Source organism: Carassius gibelio, chromosome B3 (genome assembly GCF_023724105.1).
Source record: "Carassius gibelio isolate Cgi1373 ecotype wild population from Czech Republic chromosome B3, carGib1.2-hapl.c, whole genome shotgun sequence".
In the NCBI taxonomy this organism is placed as follows: domain Eukaryota; kingdom Metazoa; phylum Chordata; class Actinopteri; order Cypriniformes; family Cyprinidae; genus Carassius; species Carassius gibelio.
In genome coordinates this window covers 7,382,875-7,401,147 of record NC_068398.1, presented here as the reverse complement: position 1 = coordinate 7,401,147, position 18,273 = coordinate 7,382,875, and the positions used below count along the sequence as shown (strand labels likewise).

Here is an 18,273-nt window from a genome sequence, read left to right as displayed (position 1 = left end):
TTTCACAATGGAGTCAATGTGAATGTCCCACTTCAGGTCCTGAGAGATGGTGGTTCCAGGGGCGTAGCAAGCTTTTCAAAAGTGTGGGGGATGGATGTGGTTTGTTTATAAACAATAAAAATGATGAACACATTGACAGAGGGGTACAAAATGCAGGGCTTAAAGTTCTCTGGCACTGTGCGGGATTTCCGGCTTGCAGCGTTTGGCTGGGAAAAAAATAATCCTACATTAAAAAAAAGAAAAAAGAAAAAAGTAAAGAAAAAAAATCAGAAAAGGGGAGAAAAAAACGCAAAATCAGAAAAGGAGAGAAAAAAAACGCCCACACAAAGCTTTTTCTCTGGTGGTATAAATAATGTAACAATTTACTGTTTTTAATAATATACACTTTAATTTCATAGTTCTTCAACAGGTATGCAAACAATATCCCAATAATAGCAATTAGCATTAGTCTAAAAAACGAAATATAATACCGAAAACACTCGACATGTCAACAAAATGATTAACAGAACATCTTCCCAAACACATATCAAGCTTATTTAAAAACCTCTAAAGCATAAACACTCATTCAAAGTACCTGGAAAAGGGAGATGTAAATAACCATAAGTTCCCGCCCCCTCAGCATGAGCTGACCGATAACACCCCAAGAGAGGCGGCACTTAAGGCAGAACAGCCAATCATCAGCCGCTCACACTCAAAGCCGGTGTCAAGTTTGAGAGGGAGGGGGGAGGAGGCAGCCGCAGCGAGCGCAGACACAGAGCGGTCAGAGAAACGGAGGAACGACTGTAGTAAGGCGTTTGTGCAAAACTGCGGAAAAACTGCAGAAAATGTGCGGGTGTCGAACCCTCTCACCGGGAAAAGTGTGGGTGTTAAAACCCCCACATCCCCCACGGGTGCGACACCCCTGGGTGGTTCCCAGGAACCTGAATGACTCCACTGCAGTCACAGGGCTGTTCATGATGGTGAGTGGGGGGAGTGCAGGGGGATTTCTCCTGAAGTCCACGATCATCTCCACTGTTTTGAGGGTGTTAAGCTCCAGGTTGTTGAGAGTGCACCAGACAGCCAGCTCTTTTACCTCCTGTCTGTAAGCAGACTCGTCACCGTCCTGAATGAGGCCGATGAGTGTGGTGTCGTCTGCAAACTTCAGGAGCTTGACAGAGGGGTCCTTAGACGTGCAATCATTAGTGTACAGGGAGAAGAGCAGTGGGGAGCAAACACAGCCCTGGGGAGCTCCGGTGCTGATTGTATGGGTGCTGGATGTGTATTTTCCCAGCCTAACTAGCTGCTGCCTGTCTGTCAGGAAACTGTTGATCCACTGACAGATGGAGGTGGGCACGGAGAGCTGAGATAGTTTGGGCAGGAGGAGGTTTGGGATGATCGTGTTAAAGGCTAAGCTGAAGTCCAGAAACAGGATCCTCACATAAGTCCCCGGTCTGCCTAGGTGTTGCAGAACATAATGCAGTCCAATGTTTACTGCATCGTCCACAGACCTGTTTGCTCTGTAGGCAAACTGAAGAGGATCCAGCAAGGGCCCAGTGATGTCCTTCAGGCGGCCCAGCACCAGTTTCTCAAATGACTTCATGACTACAGACGTTAGAGCCACAGGCCTGTAGTCATTTAGTCCTGTAATTTGGGGTTTCTTAGGGATGGGGATGATGGTGGAGCGTTTGAAGCATGAAGGGACTTCGCACAGCTCCAGCGATCTGTTGAAGATCAGTGTGAAGATGGGGGCCAGCTGGTCAGCACAGGATTTCAGACAGGCTGGTGTTACACAATCTGGGCCTGGTGCTTTTTTCCTTTTCTGCTTCCGGAAGACCTGGCGCACCGCATCCTCGCTGATCTGAATTGCAGGTGTGGGGGAGAGGGGGGATGCAGGAGGTGAGAATGGTGAGAGTGCTTGATTGGAGAGGTGTTCAGGATGGGTTGCAGGAGCTGTTAATGGTGTGAATGGTTGTTTGGAGAGGCATTTGGGGCTGGTTGCAGGAGTTGTGAAGGGTGTGAATGGTTGTGTGGGGAGGCGTTCAGGGCAGGTGATGGGTGTTCTTTCAAACCTGCAGTAAAACTCGTTCAGATCGTCTGCCAGTCGTTGATTCTCTACGGTGCTGGGGGGTGGTGTCTTGTAATTGGTGATCTTCTTTAGACTTTTCCACACTGATACGGAGTCGTTGGAAGTGAACTGAGTCCTTATTTTTTCAGAATAATTCCTCTTTGCCACTTTGATCTCCTTTTCCAATGTGTATTTAGTCTGTTTATACAAGACATTGTCCCCCTTCACGTAAGCATCTTCTTTGGCCTGACGGAGCTGTCTGAGTTTTGCAGTAAACCACGGTTTGTCATTATTGTAAATTAGTTGAGTCTTTGTAGGAATACACATATCCTCACAGAAACTGATATATGATGTTACGGTCTCTGTGAGTTCATCCAGATCGGTGGCAGCAGCTTCAAAGACACTCCAATCAGTGAGGTCAAAACAAGATTGTAAATCCTGCTCTGCTTCATTAGTCCATCTTTTTACAGTCCTTGATACAGGTTTAGCTGATTTTAGTTTCTGCCTGTAAGACGGTATAAGATGAACCAGAAGGTGATCAGAACGTTCCAAAGCTGCTTGTGGAACAGAGTGATATGCATCCTTTATTGTGGTGTAGCAGTGATCCAATATATTACTGTCTCTTGTGGGACATGTGATGTGCTGTCTGTATTTTGGCAGTTCACGGGACAGATTGGCTTTATTAAAGTCCCCGAGAATGATTAAAACAGAGTCCGGGTGTTGTTGTTCTGTAATCTAATCAGCCAGTTTCTGTAAAGCTGAGCTCACATGCGCTTGCGGAGGGATGTAATGTAAACACTGACCAGAATGAACGAGTGAAACTCCCGCGGCGAATAGAACGGCTTGCAGTTAATGAAGAGTGTTTCGAGATTTGAGCAGCACGTCTTCTTTAACACAGTTACATCTGTACACCACCGTTCATTGATGTAAAAGCATGTCCCGCCGCCGCGCGATTTCCCTGTTGATTCTGCGTCTCGATCCGCTCTAAACAGCTGAAAGTCCGGCAGATGGAGCGCGCTGTCCGGTATGGCGTCATTCAGCCAGGTTTCCGTGAAACACAGAGCAGCAGAGTGAGAGAAATCCTTATTAGTCCGAGAAAGCAGAAGGAGTTCGTCCGTTTTGTTGGGTAGAGAGCGGAGATTTGCCAGATGGATGCTAGGCAACGGCGTTCGAAATCCGCGCTTCCTGAGTCTGACGAGCGCTCCCGCTCGTTTCCCCCGTCTGCGCGTCCTGAAGCGCTTGATCAGCGCCGCCGCTCCTCCGATAACAATGTTCACTAAAACGTCTGAATAATTGAAATCCGGAAAAACATCTTGTGGTGCGTTCTGCCGAATGTTCAGCAGTTCATCCCTGGTGAAACTGATGGCAGGAATATAACTAAAGACAGGACAAACTAACAAAAACATATGCAGAGCTCGTCACGGAGGCAGCCATCCTGTATCCGCGCCAGTCACGCATCAACTTTCTTTACAGTCTATGGTTTAGAAGTGTTTGATTAGGATTGGAGCTGAACTCTTCTGAACAGCGGGTCAGAGTTTAAGACAGTGTTGGCAATTATAATCGATGGAAAGTACCTAAAGCTTGCTCAAGAAGTCATTACATGTCACTATGATGTCATGCACCAGCTATTGGCACTTTAGTTTAATTTGTCACTGATTAAAGTACCTCCTGAATTTTTTTTTAAATGTTTCCTTTTTTGTGAAAGGGACAGAAGAGATGAAACAGAAATTGTCAGAGGAGATTTTATTTAAAAAAAATCTTTCATCTTTCATGGAGTCCGAAATGCTCAAAGTGAAACTTGAGTGTTTACAGGTTTTTTTTTTTTTTTTTTTTGGCCTTTGTCCAGTGTGAAACCACATAGACTTTCACAAGTGTTGCAATATAGATAGATCACACTTACTCACTAGCTGTTATATTTCAGAAAACACACACACATTATTAGCTATAAAAGCAGCTTCAAACTTTTCATCTGTTGATTTGAAGAGGTCATCTGAATGAGAACAAATAACTTTTCTGCACTTCACTTCACATTGTTACTCCTGAGCTCCTGAAAAATAACTGAAAGAAAACTCACTCTGAAAAAGACAACATTGTTTTCAGGTAAGTTTGGAGATAAATCAATGTTATATTGCAAACCTATGCACATTTCTACTGATGAATGTTATGTAGAACATAAAAATTTCTGTTGGATTCATTTATTTAGCATTTGTGAGACACTGTTGTGTTTCTTGTCTTTCATTATCTGCTCTTCACTAGATCTACAAGATCATCGGAAAGATCTGTCTGAATCAAGATGCTGCTGATCATTGAAGCTCTTCTTCTCATTTCAGCTGCTCTAGGAAAGGTAAGATTGTGTTCTAGTATGAATATTACAGACATGAATACTGATGATTGATCATTATGATCCCTGTTGCTGCAGGATCATAGAGCAGCTGTTAAAGGACAGATATTTCCACTGGATATGGCACTGAATTCAGTTGATGACCTTTATTACGGCTGTAAAGAGAAAATGGCAAAGCAGGTGGACAAAGAATATCTGAAGAAGGAACTCAGAAACTCAGTTGATTTTGAAAAGGTTTGGAAAATTAGTAAAAAAAAAGTATCCCGCAATTTTTTGGGCAAATTAAAACCAAACAATAAAATTGCTATTTATGCGTACACTTACACCCAGAACAACACACATATATATGTTAAGTTCAATAATGACACTCGGTATGGCAAACAAAACTACCCAGTCATGAAATACAAATGGTATTCACTTCACTTTCTGTTAACAGAAGCACTGCATATTCTAAAGAAAAAACAAAATACATGCTTTGATACTTTTCGCTGTACAAAGGTTAAATTTGAGAATGATGTTCTGAACAAAGAGGTTCGTTTTGGCTCATTTACATCCTCCTCTCTTGATCGTAGTATAGCAAAACGTTTTGGAACTGAATCTTGTTTTGAAATACACACTTGTGAAGGAGCTAATATTACAAAATATTCTATGCTTCGTCATGAGGAAGAGGTGTTGATTCCTCCATATGAGAAGTTCAATGTTACTGATATCAGGACAAGAACAAATCAGAAAAATCACGGGTGTAAGACTGTGTTTGTGTTGAACAGCACTGGAATAAGAAGTGACCTGAACTGTGCTCTATATAACCAACCAAGGCCATAGCAAAATACTGAGGTGTGTGCTGAACAACGGGCCTTGAATTTACATGAAATCTCGTGTGACACTGTGTTTAGAAAAGTAAGTTCTTCATCCAACAATGTAAAAAAGACCCTTTTTTGAATGTTGTACTTCTTTCATGTGACTGATTGTATTAAAAAGTGCTAAGGTCTGTGTAACGCTTCACAATTCAATTTTCAGACCATATGGAACAAATGAAAAAATTTAAAAATGAAATCAAACATAAATCTTTTTATTGTTTTCAGCTACTTCATAAATGACAATGACCAATTTCCATTTTCCACCACTTACACTGGTGGACACTATTAATAATAAACACTACTATTTACAGACAAACAGAATAGGCCAGAATATGAAAGCAAATTGTGCTAAATTGCACGTTAAAGGGTTAGTTCAGCCAAAAAAGAAAAATATGCCATTTATGACTCACCTTCATGTCGTTCCAAACCCGTGAGACCTCCGTTCATCTTCGGGACACAGTTTAAGATATTTTAGATTTAGTCAGAGAGCTCTCAGTCCCTCCATTGAAGCTGTGTGTACGGTCTACTGTCCATGTCCAGAAAGGTAAGAAAAACATCATCAAAGTAGTCCATGTGACATCAGAGGGTCAGTTAGAATATTTTGAAGCATCGAAAATACATTTTGGTCCAAACTACGACTTTATTCAGCATTGTCTTCTCTTCCGTGTCTGTTGAGAGAGAGTTCGAAACAAAGCAGTTTGTCATATCCGGTTCGTGAACGAATCATTCGATGTAACCAGATCTTTTTGAACCAGTTCACCAAATCGAACTGAATTGTTTTAAATAGTTCGCATCTCCAAAACGCATTAATCCACAAATGACTTAAGCTGTTAACTTTTTTAATATGGCTGACACTCTGCATTACTACACTGCAGTGAATCACAACAGACCCGGAAGAGAAGCCCTTTTGAAATTCTCTTTGGCAACCCACCATTTATGGGTAAAGAAAGTGGGTAAACAACAGCTACCATCTACAGGTGTGTGAGCATGACATGTTGAGTTATTGCAAGGAAATGTCTTCTCTGTTGTCTAATGTCTGTGTTCAGGTGAAAGCTGAAACACTGTTGCATAACCTGAAACCAGGAGATTTTGTGGTGGTACGAGATCGGAGGAGAAAGAGCTGGAAGGTGAAGGTGGAAGTAGCAGAGAGAGCAACGTGGATCCAGGCCAGCCACTGCAGAAAGGTCCCACCTGCATCTGAGGAAGAGGAGCTGACGGAGTAAAGATCTGGAGACACGTCAACAAGGCCAGAATCCAGCCTAAACATCAAGCGTCCTTATCAGCAGGAAGAGCAAGGTTAAGACTGAAAAACAGCTTCGAAGTAGTCTGTGCACAAGTACAAGATAAATATGAGCATCATAGTTGGGTACATCATGTTGTTTTCATATTCCAGACTACAGTGACAACGTTACCAATATCATCACTCATATGAGAATGGCAGTAAAAGAGCCTGAGTGTACACATAATGCTGCTAAAGGATTTTTGCTGCTATTATGTCTACCATATATTTTTCAGTTGATATCCAGCTCAGTACAGAGACTGGTGAAGTCTAGTGTTTCACATCAAATGGTTAAAATGACTGTGTACTGTCATTATCATGGATTTGAGAATGGAGAAAGTTATTGATGAAGGGACAAACAGTAGTGGAAGCTACAGTGAAATGTGTTAAATGTATGAGATTTATGATATTTTTTCTTTGAAATAAGTAATGTTTGGGCCTATCTGAATCTATACTGTTTGCTTGCTTGAAATAGGGTCTGTCCCCATATAAAAAGCCTTAGCATATTTTCTAGCTTTTTTCACAAATTTAAGAGAGTGATCATTCATGCGAAAATCTGAAATGAAGAGTATAAATATGATGATATGCCTTAAGTTTGCTTTATTTTGAATCATGTTTGTTGAGGGTCTGACTGATGTCAGAAACGCAGTGACAGTGTTTTACTCATTTAGCCTGGCACCCAGAGCAAAATCAATACTCTTCAATGATGTGTTAAATTGATAAAAAGTGATAAATAATGAGAAAATATATTATTAGAATATATATTATTAGAATTTTTTTTTTTATATTTTGAATAAATGCAGTTCTTTTTAACCTTTTATTGATCAAATATATTAGACAGCAGAACTGTTTCCAACACTCATAATAAATCAGAATATGAGAATGATTTCTAAATGATCATGTGATAGACTGGATGTTACATGTGACACTGAAGAATGGAGTAATGATGCTGAAAATTCAGCTTTGCATCACAGGAATAAATTATTTTTTAAAAGTATATTCAAATAGAAAACTATTATTTTAAGTTGTAATAATATTTCACAATATTACTGTTTTTCTGTATTTTTGATCAAATAAATGCAGGCTTGATGAGCAGAAGAAACTTCTTTCAAAAACATAAAAAATAGTAATGTTTCCAAACTTTTGGTCTGTACTGTGTGTGTGTGTGTATATATATATATATATATATATATATATATATATATATATATATATATATATATATATATATATATAATTTTATTATTATGTAATAAATTAATCTAAAAGTCCCATTTTAATGATGATTGAATTGACATATGTCCTATTTCAGGTCCATGCGTTTATGACCTCAAGGTTACATTATTGTAATGCTTTATTGGGGGTTGTTCTGCACGCTTAATAAACAAACTACAGCTAGTCCAAAATACACCAGCAAGAGTTCTTACTAGAACCAGGAAGTATGCACTGGTTACCTATTAATAATCTGAGCCTAACCTAGGAATCATTATTGATGAAACTCTTTTTAATAGAGAGAAATACTGAACTTCAGACAGTGGCCGGTAGGTGTTGCTGTTTGAACCTGGCTTCATCATTCATTGATTGGATTTGAACAGCTGATTATATCACAAATCTGTAAGCAACTTTTGACTGTTATTGTCTGAAGCTGTTATTAACACTGTTGACTGTTGATAAATTTCATAACATTTTACAATATGGTTCTGTAAAGTCGGACCACACTGTAAAGTGAAAACTGCATTAAAATAAAGATGTGAATTCCCCAAATTATGATTTTTTATGTACACAAAACAGCTCACTGACCGAAGAAATATTACAACTTGTTGTACAATTTTAACTAAACCACCACCGACAGAGGCATCTTTTTTTATATAGCAGAGGGGTTTCCAGACTCTGCTGTGCTGGTGTCCTGCAGAGTTTAGCTCCAATCCTAATTAAACACACCTGATCCAACTAATCGAGGTCTTACTAAACATACTAAAAACTTCCAGGCAGGCATGTTTAGGAAAAGCAGCAGTATTTATACCTCAATTTAAAGTCAACATTTTGAAAAGAACATCAAATCACATTTCAGTATTTACATCAGATTAAAAGCAATTATATTATCATTACAGTGGGTTGAAGAAGTTCAGCCAATCATATCAGTTATATGCACAAACTCTCTATCTGCAATTGAAAGTCTAGCAAGTAGTATTTTTTTTAGCTAGACAGTCTTAATTTATGAAATATCACAAAGTCTTTTTAGAGACAATTGGGAATCATTATTCATTTTCTTTGGCTACCGGCTCATATCGGGGTGGTAGGAAACGAAGTGGTGGATAGTTTAGCCAAACAGGCCATGACATTTACAGAAGTTGATATTAATATTAATATTGCATTGAGTAAGACTGAGATAAAAAAGTATAATAGCAAAGGAAATTAGGAAGAAATGGCAGAAGGAGTGGGTCAGTGGAAATAAGGGTCAACATTTATGCAACATTCAAGGAACAGTTGGTTTAGAAAGAAGAAACATAGGAAATAGGAGGAAGGATGTTTTAATTTCAAGAATGCGCATCGGCCATTGTCTATTAAATCAAAGTATGGTCAAGATTGGGAAACACCAGACTGGGTATTGTGACAAATGTAGTTCAGAAAATATGGAAACAGTAGAACATGTATTATTAAAATGTGAGGCTTATCCAAGAGAAAGATTTAAATTATTTCAAGCATTAAGAGAAATGGAAATATAATTTTTTTCCATCCAAGCATTATTAGGTAATGGACCAAAGCAATTTAAAATATAAGAAGAATTATTTAATTTCTTAAAAAACACTCATTTAATTAACAGACTCTAGGTCGCTACTACCATAACGTTATCCACACTCCAGTCCAGTAGGTGGCGGGAATGCACCATTTAAGTTTGGTTTGCCAACCGCCATTAAACTTGAAAAGAAGAAGAAGAATGTTTAGGAAAGGTTGGAGCTAAACTCAGGACACTGCAAAACGATCTGGTTTATGGACTTATAAAGTGGGCCCTTAAGGGTTACAATATTTTTTGTTGTATTTTAAATATTAAAGGGGGGGTGAAATGCTCATTTTCACTCAATATCCTGTTAATCTTGAGTACCTATAGAGTAGTACTGCATCCTTCATAACTCCAAAAAGTCTTTAGTTTTATTATATTCATAAGAGAAAGATAGTCTGTACCGATTTTTCCCGGAAAAACACAAGTGGCTGGAGGATAAAAGAATCACGAGCGCGGGTAAGCTTTTGTTGAGAGCATTTGGAAGCTGTGACACCGTGAGGACAAAACCAACCAAAACAAACCATGGCTAACAGTCAGATTCAGCGTATATTTATGATCCAGAATCAGATCCAGAGGCTGAAACTGAACGAGAGCCGCAGCAGCAACGACTCGCTCCGAGCGGGTCTCGAACCCGGGTCTCCGATGGGAGGCGGACGCACTAACAAGGAGGCAGAGATATTTGAAGCAGTTTTACTCACCGCCTGCGGTTCCAACACACGATCGTGACCCTTTTTCATTGGGATTGCATCATCCTTAAGAAATAAACGATACGCAAATCCGTCGTCAAACTGGGCCATGTTTGTAAAACAAGCATCTTCGAAATGCAGGGAACAAACAAAAACACTTGCACAACTCCGTTGATGCTCTGTAAAAATAAACTACATCCACTGGTCCCTTAATGCTGTTTTTTTGGTAATCTGTGCAGGGTTGTCTTGCCCTGGCAACCAAAAACACACTCCTTTTGTGACATTTCGCGACGCTCTCGCTCTGATCAGTGAAGTCTGTTGTGCTCTCAGTGCTCTGCTATACGGGAGCGCGCGCTCTTCCGGCAGAAGTGCCTTAGGACCCATATAAGGAAATTCCGCTCCATCTAACGTCACACAGGGCCATACTCGAAAAAAACTTTCCGAAACTTGTGACAAACCGGAAGGAGTATTTTGGGAACAGAAATACTCATTCAAACGTACAACTTAATTTTTGAAACTTTGTCCATGTTTAGCATGGGAATCCAACTCTTTAACAGTGTAAAAAACTCAGTATGCATGAAATAGCATTTCACCCCCCCCTTTAAGTATTTTGATTTCGGTTTATTATGAAGTTATCAAGTTGTTCTTTTTGTAATTTTTTTTTCTAGCAAGATCTGAAGTGAGTAAAGACTCGCCGACCAGAGACACGTCTCTAACATGCGGCTCGAATGAGTAAGAGTTAAGAGTGAATCTTCTCATCTGCTCTGATAAAGTCTGGTCTGTGTGGTTTCAACTAGAAACACAACTGTCTGTATAAATCCTTACATATGTTTCAAGTGCAGATGTTTAGTGAACTTAATCAAACTGAGTTAAGCTTTTCTAAAGTTCACATAAGACGACTTGAATAAATAAATGTTTTGTTGAACAAACCTAATGAATTAGAATTTCTCAGTTATTTACTACTTAAATCCTGAGTCCTTAGCCATCTTCAAGAATCGGCTTAAAACACATCTCTTCCAATGAATAAATGTAAATGTAATATAAATCAATCCCTTTCGTTTAACTGCTAGCTACTAATACATTTGATTCAGTCTACTGATTAAGATTAAACTATAAATATTAAGCCAGTTTTTATGTTTAAATGTTTAGGTGGATTGAACTTATGTTTAAGTTTACTGAAACAAATTAAATTCATCAAGAAGCAAAAAGCTATTTTTGTAATGATAACATTTTTTATTTATTTAATTAAATGTTTTAATTTTTTTGCTGTAAGCTGTATTGGTGGCTATGATATTGCTAGCAAGCACGAAATTGTTCATCAGAAATGTGTAAATATGAGCAAATAAATCAAAATCACTTAAAGGCCACTGAATTGAGTCACATAAGTAACTTTATTTCATTATGCTGAAGATGTGTAAACAAAATGTGTTTTCTAACAAAGAAGTATTTAACAAAACTGAGAAAAACACAATCTATATAGAAATGTAAATGATTTTATCATTTGAATTTAAGCCTTATGGTGTTGGTTGGTTTCTTAACTAGAGCACAGTTCAGGTCACTTTTTGTTCCAATGCTTTTCAACACATAGACAGTTTCACACCAGAGTTTAGGCTTATTTGTTTTTCTTTTGATAGCAGTGACTTCAAACATCTCATACGGAGGAATCAGCACTTCTTCCTCCTCAGGAATCATAGAATAATTTGTAATATCAGCACCTTGACAAGTGTGGATTTCAAAACAAGATTTAGACCCATAACCGGATGTACTCTTACTATTCTTAGAGGATGAAGTAAATGAGCCAAAACGAACCTCTTTGTTCGGATAAACATTATCAAATTCAATGTCGGTACGTCGATAAGTATCATAGCATGTATTTTGTGTTTTCTTCAGAATCTGTATTGCATCTGTTAACAGAAAGTGAAGTGAGTACCATTTGTATGTTTTGTTTTCATATTCTTTCTTCTCTTTACGATCAGCTGCATTAAACTTCTTATATACATCAGATTTTTTTGAGTTAGTGTACACATAAATGGCGATTAAATGATTCTCTTTCAAGTTCTCTCCTGGTGGCTTGTGATTCTTTTCAGCAAGTTTCCAAGCATTTCCAAAGCCAGTTTCGGGGTTAGACTTTTCTTGCTTCAGATATTTGTTCTCCACCAGGTTTGCCATTTGTTTTGTACATTTCTCATATCGATCATCAACTGAATTCAGTGCCATATCCAGTGGATATTTCTCTCCTTCAACAGCAGCAGCTCTGTGATCCTGCAGTAACAGGGATCATAATAATCAATCATCAGTATTAATGTCTGTAATATTCATACTAGAACACAATCTTACCTTTCCTAGAGCAGCTGAAATGAGAAGAAGAGCTTCAATGATCAGCAGCATCTTGATTCAGACAGATCCCTCAGATGATCAGTGAAGAGCAGATACTGAAAGAGAGGAGATCACGACAGTGCCTCACAAATATTAAACCAATGACACTGAGTATAATAGAACGCAATATGTACATTAATCTTTCATGTGAAAACCAAATTTACCTGAGAATATTGTTCTTTCTTCGTTTTCAGATTGTTTTTTCTTTCTAGTTTTTGTAGAAGTTCAGGAGCAACAATGAGAGGAGATCAGAAGATCAGAGAAGTCCGCCACATAGAGAGTTGACAGAGACTCAAACCAAAAGATGAGAAAATTGGCTGTTTTATATCCCTGACAGTCTCTCTCTCTCTCTCTCTCTCTCTCTCTCTCTCTCTCTGTGTGTGTGTGTGTGTGTGTGTGTGTGTGTGTGTGTGTGTGTGTGTGTGTGTGTGTGTGTGTGTGTGTGTTTAGATCATAATCACTTGTGTAGGTCTGGTGTTTGTGAGGTTTCACACTGGACAAACTCTTGAGATCCTGTCTGTCTTACACGAAGGTCAGATATTCTCAGCCTGATCTCCTTAAAATGTATAAATGTGTAATGGCACATGATGAAAACCATTTAAGAAGACATACAGACATGCATGTAAATATGTATAAAAGCTGATTTTGTTTAGTCCCCATAGATCCGTACACACTTGAATAAAGCATCATTATTTCTAGTCAGAGGTCACGACTTTAGCCCTTACAGTAAACTTGAAATTAATTGCATTATTGCATAATTATAAATTGCATTACTAACCTGACACAGAAATGTGGTAGCAATGTAATCAATTAGAGTCAATAATCTCAGAGTAAGTCAGAATACAATTGAATGTATTTCATTCTGGTAAATATGTATTATGCCAATTACATGGCCAAATCAGAGATATTATAAAATCAATACAAGATATCAAATTCTCCAAGATAAATCTAAGAGTAAAAGATGCATGACTTTCAGAAAAATGTGTGTGGACACACTCCACGCTTTGGGCTCATCTGAATACAGAAGCACCCGAAGTACTCAAACTAAAACAAACATCCCCCAAACAGAGACAGGGACTAACTTTTGGAATCCCCCAAACCATCAAAAAATAAATAAAGAAATAAACTATTTTTCAAGGAGACCAGGAATAATGATAAACTGGATAAAATTTATATTTTATTTTATTTTCTATTAAGCAGAGCAGGGCTTTTATTCCATTTTTCCATTTAAGAATATTCTACCTGAAACATGAAAAACAATAAAATGCATCCAGTTCCCAAATAATGCCTTGTCTTTGTTTTTGCGTGAAAATATTTTTCACCCCATGCTCCCCATCTCTAAACTCTTAGTATCTGTATCACCTGTTAGTCTACTTCTCGTAAGATTGAAACCATTGTACCAGTCGCACTAAAGCAATTCAGATGCTACCAAACGTGACTAATGGATATCACCGAACATTATATTCTGCTATTGACCATTCTGTGTGAGTTAAGTGAAGGGAGATGGGTGGGAGGAAGGAAGTGGATGAAAAAGATAGATGAGAAGAGGCTTTTCTCGAATCTTCTTTCAGTGAGATATCGAAACAGATGTCTGTATCTTAATACACTGTGTGTGTATTGTCCCTATCTCAGAAGACCAACGTGTCTAAGGTTCAAGTCTTATAAAGGCTTTTACTCTATATCTGAAAGGCCATTCAGTATATAACAACCCATCTACATTTTTTAAATCTTGTAAAGGAGGTGATTCAACTGGAAGTAATGTGTACTAAACTAATAATCCATTTCTGCTTTATGATCAAGAGAGGAGATGCAACTGAGCCCAAATGAACCTCTTAGTTCAGATTCATATTTTCAGATTTGTGGTAACACAAACTAAATATTCACATTTAGAAATGTATTTCAAAACACAGTGAGATCAAATAGAGCTGAATTAATCCTGATGCATCAAGCTCATCTGATGCAACACTGTGTGGTCAAGGTCTGTTTGGTTCAAGCAGGTCAAACTCTGAGTTCCTGTCTGTCTTTGATAAGTATTATGCTCATTTATAAAACCTATCAAATATTTCAAATGCATACAAATATAAAAATAAATAACTTAACCTAATTAAAACAATGAAAGCTCTTCTATTGCATTAAAGTTTGTTTGTCAAACCTCTCAGTATTCTCAGTGAAATGTGACAATCACAAAGGGGTTTTCGTGAGAACGGGTCTGATGCTTCGTCAGAGTAAAAGTATCATCCAAAGTTGCAGAAAGGTATTTTGTGTACGTTGTAAATTATGACTACCATACTATAAAACTGTAATGCGTTTCTCACAGGAGGTGAATGCATCAGTGGGTGCTCTTTAAAAAAATAACAACAACAACAACAAAAATTAATACATTTTTTATTAAATGTAACGTTTCATTCTCGATATGCTGTATTATAGCATGCCGTTTGGTTTTTATTTCGATTTGTTAAAGCATCCATTAACAAAAAATGAAGAGAGTACCATTTTAATTTCTTGTTGGTGTAATTTGTAAAATGTTAAACACTAAACATCTTCAATCACTGTTAGTACACACATAAATGGTGAATAAATGATTCATTGTCCTCTTGTGGTTTAAGAAATAATAGCGTGACTGTGGTGCGTGTAGTTTAGATCATAATCACTTGTGGAGATCTGGTGTTTGTGCTGTTTCACATCGGACGAACTCTTGAGTTCCTGTTTGTCTAACATGAAGGCCAGATATTCTCTGCCTGATCTCCTCAAAATGTGTAATAATGGTACAAGATGGAAACTGTTGAAGATGTACAGAAATAGAGATATGTAAGCAGGGCATCCAGGACATCGCTAATCCACAATATGTCATAAAATGACAAAAATATTTTACAAAACATTTATTAGAGGCATATATACAATCCCTTTGAATTAATAATGTTAAAATTCTGCAAACAAATACTGTTTTCTGACAAATAAGTATTAAACCAAGAGGGACAAATGTTGGCATGTGTACTTATATCTTAGATTCAACATACTTTGTTCAGTGCTTTCATTGCCAGTCTTCTGTTCTTGTCTTGGTCGGTTCCTAGAATAGAACACAGTTCAGGTTACCAGAGCTTTTCACACCAGAGATCTTTCTCATCTCTTTTCCTGACAGCAATGACTTTAAATTTCTCATAGGGAGGAGATGGCTCCTCTTTCTCCAGTAGAATATTTTGCCACATCAGCTCAAAACAATACTTAGATTCAAAATGTTTTACTCTGTTACGATCAAGAGATGATGATGTACATAAGCCAATGAATTTGAACCTCATTGTTCAGATTCATGGTACCACAAAGTAAATGTTAATATTTAGAAACATTTCAGGCACAGTGAGATCAATATAGAGCTGAATTATTCCTGATGAATCAAGCTCATCTGATGCAACTCTTGTGAAGGTATTTGTGGTTTCTGTCTGTCTGAAATGAGTAATAGCAGACCTGACTTCCTACATATATTTCACCATCGTACAACCACTAAGTTTCCATTTATCTCTCTCCTGCCCTGTTGCAAATGTCTGCATGCCCTGTAAAGATGAAGAAATGTCAGGGTTATTTTCAGATAACAAAGTACACTCTGATGATTTTGTCTGCTGAGATGCCGCAGCCTTCGCCGCTTCGTCTGCTCTGGCGTTTACTGTAGCTACAGAATCTTTGTTATTAGTATGTGCTGCGCATTTATAAATGGCTTTCTTTTCTGGCAGCAAAATAGCATCTAGCAAATCTGCCACAAGGGCTGCATTTAGTATTGGTTGTCCATCTGACTTTAAAAACTTGCTGTGTTTCCACAGCGCACCAAACTAATGAGTAACCTCAAATGCATAGCGTGAATCTGTGTAAATTGTTACATATTTGTCTGTCATTAGTTTGCATGCTTCTGTTAATGCCACAAGCTCAGCTGCTTGTGCTGAATAATTTGATGGCAATGAGCCAGAGGCCACAATGTCAAATTCAGTTGTTATCGCATAACCAACCTTATTCAGGCCTGTTTGTGGATCTTTAAAAGCTGAGCCATCCACAAATAGGACATTTTCGAGTGGCACATCATTCAGGTCTGGACGTGGCGTACACACTTGTTCAAGTGCTGTTAAACAACAATGATGCTCTTCCCCATCCTCTTCTGTTGGAAGGAAAGTAGTAACATTCAAGGTTGTGCATCGCTTAACAGTGATATTAGGCACATCAAGCAAAATAGTATGATATCTTAACCATCGAGCTGTTGATAAGTGTGATGTTTTCTGTTTCTGCAAAATCATGGACACTGCGTGAGGCACCATCAATGTCAGATCAGAGTAACCTACGAATTCTCTAGACAGCATCACAGCCTTCTCAGCAGCTGCCACCACCCTCAGACTGTGTGGCAGGTCTGCTGCAACTGGGTTTAATTTGCTGGAAAAATATGCCACAGGTCTCAGTTTGTCTCCATAATGCTGCAACAATACAGAAGTCATAAATCCATTTTTCTCATCAACCATCTGAACAAAGGGTTTATTTGGGGCTGGCAAGCCTAGAGTTGGCGCAACAGACAGCTGAACTTTAATGTTCAGAAATGCCTCTTCCGCTTTCTCTGTTCACTCAATCCTGTCACATAAATTCAACCCCTTCCCTCTCAGGGCTCTCAGGGGTAGCTCAAAAATCACATAATTTGGAATAGATGTTCTACAATAGGAACACATTCCCAAACATTTTAAGCATTTGTTTCTTTGTTACTGGTTTTGGGACTTCTCTTATAGCTTTAACCCCTTTTTCAGACAGTTACACATTTAAGCTCATCAATCGCACACAAGCAAAGATCACCCACATACTGTAACAGAGCTGCACCTGCTGTCAGGGTCAAAGGTTCCAAACTCCTTCTTAGGGCTTTTGTTGTAACCTTTGCCCTCAAATTCAAATGCAAATCAGAATTGGCTGTCTTTATTAACTGGCACACTAAAAAAAAATGCATTTGCCAAATCTACCACTGAGAAGAATGTTGCATCTTGTGGTGATTGTGACAAAATTGTGTATGGATTTGGCACTGATGGAGCTCTTTGTCTGACAGCAGCATTCACATCCTGTAAATCCTGTACAAATCGCCACTCTGTGGGCTGATCCTCATCCCTTATCTTTTTTTTTTACAAGAAAATTTGGAGTGCGAACTGGAGAATCATTGCATGACATCATTATTTCCTCTCTTAATAGTAACTCAAACACTGGTTTTATACCAAGAATTGCCTCTGGTTTTAGAGGGTGTTGACGTTGACAAGGTCTGTAATCAGATTTTGGGGTGACCACAACTGGTTCACATCCTTTAATTAAACCCTCATCACATTTGTGTTTTGCCCATAACTCTGATGGTGGCACTTCTGCTAAAGCTGGATGATTATCTGAGGCACATATAATTGTCATGCAATGATTTTCCCTTTCTCTTTTGTCAATGGGTACCACAACTCTCTCTACCTCGATTTCATGCTTGCACTCTGACATAAACACTTCCCAGACTCTCACAGTGTTTCTAGCCAGTTCACACATCATTCCAGCCCAATCTGAATTTCTGATGTTCCATTCATATGCCCATTTTGGTTCTGCCTGCAGACAGCAAATCTGCTCTTTCTCTGCCACTCGGACACCCCCAGAGTCTGCAATCAGTGTCTTATTTAGTTTGCACAATAAATCTCTCCCCATCAAAAGCACTGGACATGCAGGGGTGTAGAGAAAGGCATGCCTCAGCACCTCGCCCCCCTCTGTTTCACAATTCAGAGGCACTCTGAATCTTTCACAAATTATGTGCCCTGATGCAGAAATTGACTCAATAATTTCGCCTGTTAATTGTGGTTGGCATTGCAAATCACATGGCTGTATATATATATATATATATATATATATATATATATATATATATCAGCTA

The 18,273-nt window shown here is 38.4% G+C and overlaps 2 protein-coding genes across 4 annotated transcripts in view; one reads left to right on the top strand and one right to left on the bottom strand.

The window, feature by feature from the left end:
• Positions 1 to 7,681, top strand: part of LOC127953236 (NAD(P)(+)--arginine ADP-ribosyltransferase 2-like) — an 88,763-nt gene extending 81,082 nt beyond the window's left edge. The window contains exons 1-4 of one of the 3 annotated variants that reach the window (XM_052552239.1): positions 3,981 to 4,144; positions 4,301 to 4,388; positions 4,464 to 4,619; positions 6,289 to 7,681. In XM_052552239.1, the coding sequence (XP_052408199.1) occupies positions 4,338 to 4,388; positions 4,464 to 4,619; positions 6,289 to 6,465 (384 nt within the window). In that variant the 5' untranslated portion in view covers positions 3,981 to 4,144; positions 4,301 to 4,337 and the 3' untranslated portion in view covers positions 6,466 to 7,681. The other 2 variants (XM_052552237.1, XM_052552238.1) reach the window with 2 other exon arrangements.
• A 3,797-nt stretch (positions 7,682 to 11,478) lies between these two features.
• LOC127953840 (GPI-linked NAD(P)(+)--arginine ADP-ribosyltransferase 1-like) lies at positions 11,479 to 12,428 on the bottom strand. The gene is made up of 2 exons (XM_052553172.1): positions 12,327 to 12,428; positions 11,479 to 12,251 (listed from the first exon to the last, which is right to left on the bottom strand). Exons 1-2 carry the CDS (start codon positions 12,375 to 12,377, stop codon positions 11,487 to 11,489), a joined length of 816 nt encoding a protein of 271 aa, XP_052409132.1. The 5' UTR covers positions 12,378 to 12,428; the 3' UTR covers positions 11,479 to 11,486.
• Between the last annotated feature and the right edge of the window lie 5,845 nt (positions 12,429 to 18,273).

What these genes read in the sequence shown, in the direction of transcription:
- LOC127953840 (XM_052553172.1), bottom strand. Translation starts at nt 12,377, where the DNA reads ATGCTGCTGATCATTGAAGCTCTTCTTCTCATTTCAGCTGCTCTAGGA. An exon ending in TTTCAGCTGCTCTAGGAAAG is followed by an intron (nt 12,252 to 12,326) that starts GTAAGATTGTGT and finishes CTGTTACTGCAG; the next exon opens with GATCACAGAGCTGCTGCTGT.